Source organism: Crocuta crocuta, unplaced genomic scaffold, assembly GCF_008692635.1.
Source record: "Crocuta crocuta isolate KB4526 unplaced genomic scaffold, BGI_CrCroc_1.0 scaffold41, whole genome shotgun sequence".
In the NCBI taxonomy this organism is placed as follows: domain Eukaryota; kingdom Metazoa; phylum Chordata; class Mammalia; order Carnivora; family Hyaenidae; genus Crocuta; species Crocuta crocuta.
In genome coordinates, this window is record NW_027529428.1 from 11,097,257 (window position 1) to 11,100,048 (window position 2,792).

The 2,792-nt window shown below is 53.0% G+C and overlaps 1 protein-coding gene across 2 annotated transcripts in view; it reads right to left on the reverse strand.

Moving 5' to 3' along the window:
• The window catches only part of ENTREP1 (endosomal transmembrane epsin interactor 1), a 67,089-nt gene extending 65,546 nt beyond the window's left edge, over positions 1–1,543 (reverse strand). For both annotated transcript variants that reach the window (XM_077759408.1, XM_077759407.1), the window contains exon 1: positions 1,409–1,543. In XM_077759408.1, coding sequence (XP_077615534.1) covers positions 1,409–1,492 — 84 coding nt within the window. In that variant the 5' untranslated portion in view covers positions 1,493–1,543. The remainder of the gene's footprint in view (positions 1–1,408) is intronic.
• Positions 1,544–2,792: the final 1,249 nt, after the last annotated feature.

The window sequence follows — 2,792 nt, forward strand, 5'->3', positions numbered from 1 at the left end:
AAAAAGGCTCAGGGAGGCCACGGGGAGAGCCCAATAGCAGGGCCAGGCGGGTGGGATTCCTCTCACATGATGCACAGACCATGGACTCCAGTTACCACAGCCTGGGCTGTTCCAACGTAAGACCATCCAGCGTCAAAGTAGTTCAAAAGGAGAGCAAACTGGCATCCGTTTAAGTATAAAATGTCAGGCCGGGCTCAGGGTACTTAATGTTCTTAATGTTCTCATTCAAACAATTACTTTGGGTTCAATTAGTTCTCCCTATATTCTTAAAATTCGGTCTTGAATCTGGGTATGTGGGGACCTGCCAAGGGACACTTGTACTCGGCACATTCATCGCATATCTTACTCAAACTAGTGGCACCGTCAGCCTTAGACTGACTCACTCTACAAAGGTCGTTTACTTTCAAATGCCCATTCCTACAGTCATTCCACAAAGACCCATTTCCAAGGCTCTCAACGGCCAGCAAGCTTCCAGTGGCTGGATGCCTTAGATGCTGTGACATTTCAGGAGGCAGGGATGGGACGGGGAGCCTCCTGGAGTCCGCACACACTGGAGGCAGCAGCCTTCCCCAGAGGCTGGGCACCTTTTGCCCCAGATCAGCCTTCCCCACGGGAAGAAACAGGGTCAGGTCACTGAAGGGGGTTAGGCACCTCTAGTTAGCTGCCCCCTGCTCCTGGGGCTTTGGGGAGCTCATGCATAATGACCGTTTGGGTTCTTGAGAACTAAAAAATTCTGCACAGCAGCCCGTCTGGCTCCAATAATCAAGTGGGGGCCTCCTTTAATGACCAGGTACAAGGATGTTTGCACACACCCTGTCATTACCTCCTGAACTTGTCCCCAAATAGAGTGGAGCCATACTACACCAGATACATTTCACATTCACGTGTGCTTTAAAGTGGGATAAAACAAATGACATGCCCCAAGTCAAGCTGTCATGTCAATCACCCCACAAGAACACCTACTATGCGCCAGGCACTGTTGATACCTCAGTGGACAAAAGAGATCAAATGCCTGCCCTCCCTGAGCAGACATTGTCAGTGAAGAAAATACTCCACGGTCTGAAGTTGAATCATTTTCTCCTACTTTCCTATCATCCACCCCCATTCTTTCCAGTCTCCCGGAGCTGGAACTTGGCAGGAACGACAAAATCTAGCCTGCGAGGAACAGGACACTGTCCAGGTGCATCCCAAGTCACCCTGGAACTGCTCCCTCTGTGGGCCGCCGTCCCCCACTCCCAAGCCTCAACGCCTCCAAAAACTTCAACTGGTCCAAAGGACCATGCTGCCCAACCGCAGCGTTCGGGGGTGGGGAGCCAGTCCCGGCGCAGCGGAGGGGACCGAACGGAGGCCCCTGCCCGCCCCCCCCGGTGGGCCCTGTCCGAGCGAGCGGGGCGCGCGCGGCACTCACCGAGGAGCCGGCCCAGAAGGGACACGAGTTCTTCACCTGCGGGGAGCTGCTCAGCGACAGCGCCCCGAAGCTCAGCGCCACCATGCAGCAGCCCAGGATCAGCTGCAGCAGCCCGAGCGACAGCAGCGGGCGGGGAGGCAGNGAGTCCCTCGGGCTAGAGGGACCTCGCGATCTGGGCGCGTGGGAGCCGGTGGCGGAAGATCTAATCCACGCGCGGGCTGGGGCTGAGCGGGAGCGCGGGAGAAGCGCCGCGGACCCTCGCCCTCTCAGTCCCGCCGAGAGGGGCCCCCACCCCCGCGGCCAGCGTAACGCGAAGGGATCCCGGCTTTAAACTTTCTCCTCCCCCCAGGGGGCGGGCAGTGGAGAGGTTGTGGGTGACTTGGTGGGAAAAGTCTAAGCCTCAGGGCTTCGGGGAAGGACGAGGCAGAGCGAAGTCACCGGGCGGGCGAGGAGGGGTGCGTTCCTGGCACCGGGGTGAGAGCCCGCGTGAGCGCGAGGTTACCTTGAAGGTGTCCAGAATCCAGAAGGAAAGAACTGGGGGCGTCTGGCGCGCGTGGCAAAGGTCCCACGGTGGCCACTTCACCTTGACTCGTGCGCTCTCTTAGGCAACATCTGGTGGAACATAGAATCCCAAACTTCCCAAAGAAATATCCTAATAAAATCCTAGTCTGTTTCTGGTAATTTGTAAGACCTATTTAGAGCTTTTTAAAAAAAAAAATCGCCTTTGCAAAAGGATTTTCTCTAAAAATGTATGTCCTTCCCTCCAAAGATTCTTCTTATGTATTGAAAGTGCTCTTATCCATAATACCATTATAATAGACCTTTTTTATTTCCAGGTTAAGAACCAGGGCGGTGTCGCTTTGCAGCAAGTCAGTCTCAGAATTAGGCAGTTCTTATTGTAAGTAAAGTGAGAGTATTTAACGTCCTGCCCAATAAACCAAGGGAAATGTGTATCTGTTTTTATGCTCTGCTTGCAAAAGCTGTATTTATTTTGGTCGTTACTTACTTCAACCCACAACGTGATGCACTGCCAATGGGCATGCTTGTTTACATATATACCTGTTGAATTATTAAAGCATCTGTGCTTAATAGTCCCTAGGACTTCTTTTACAAAGTCCCCTTGGAAATAAACTTCAAACTGTATTTTATGGAGAAACAGGGAGCTATATTCTATTCTATTTTTGAGAGAGAGCAGGGGAGGAGCAGGGGGGGTGGAGAGAGAGAGGAGAGAGAGAGGAGAGGGAGGGAGAGAGAGAGAGAGAGAGAGAGAGAGAGAATCTTAAGCAGGTTCCATGCTCAGTGGGGAGCCTGCCTCAGGGCTTGATCCTAGGACTCTCTGAGATCATGACCTGAGCCAAAATCAAGAGTCCCACACTCAACCAAC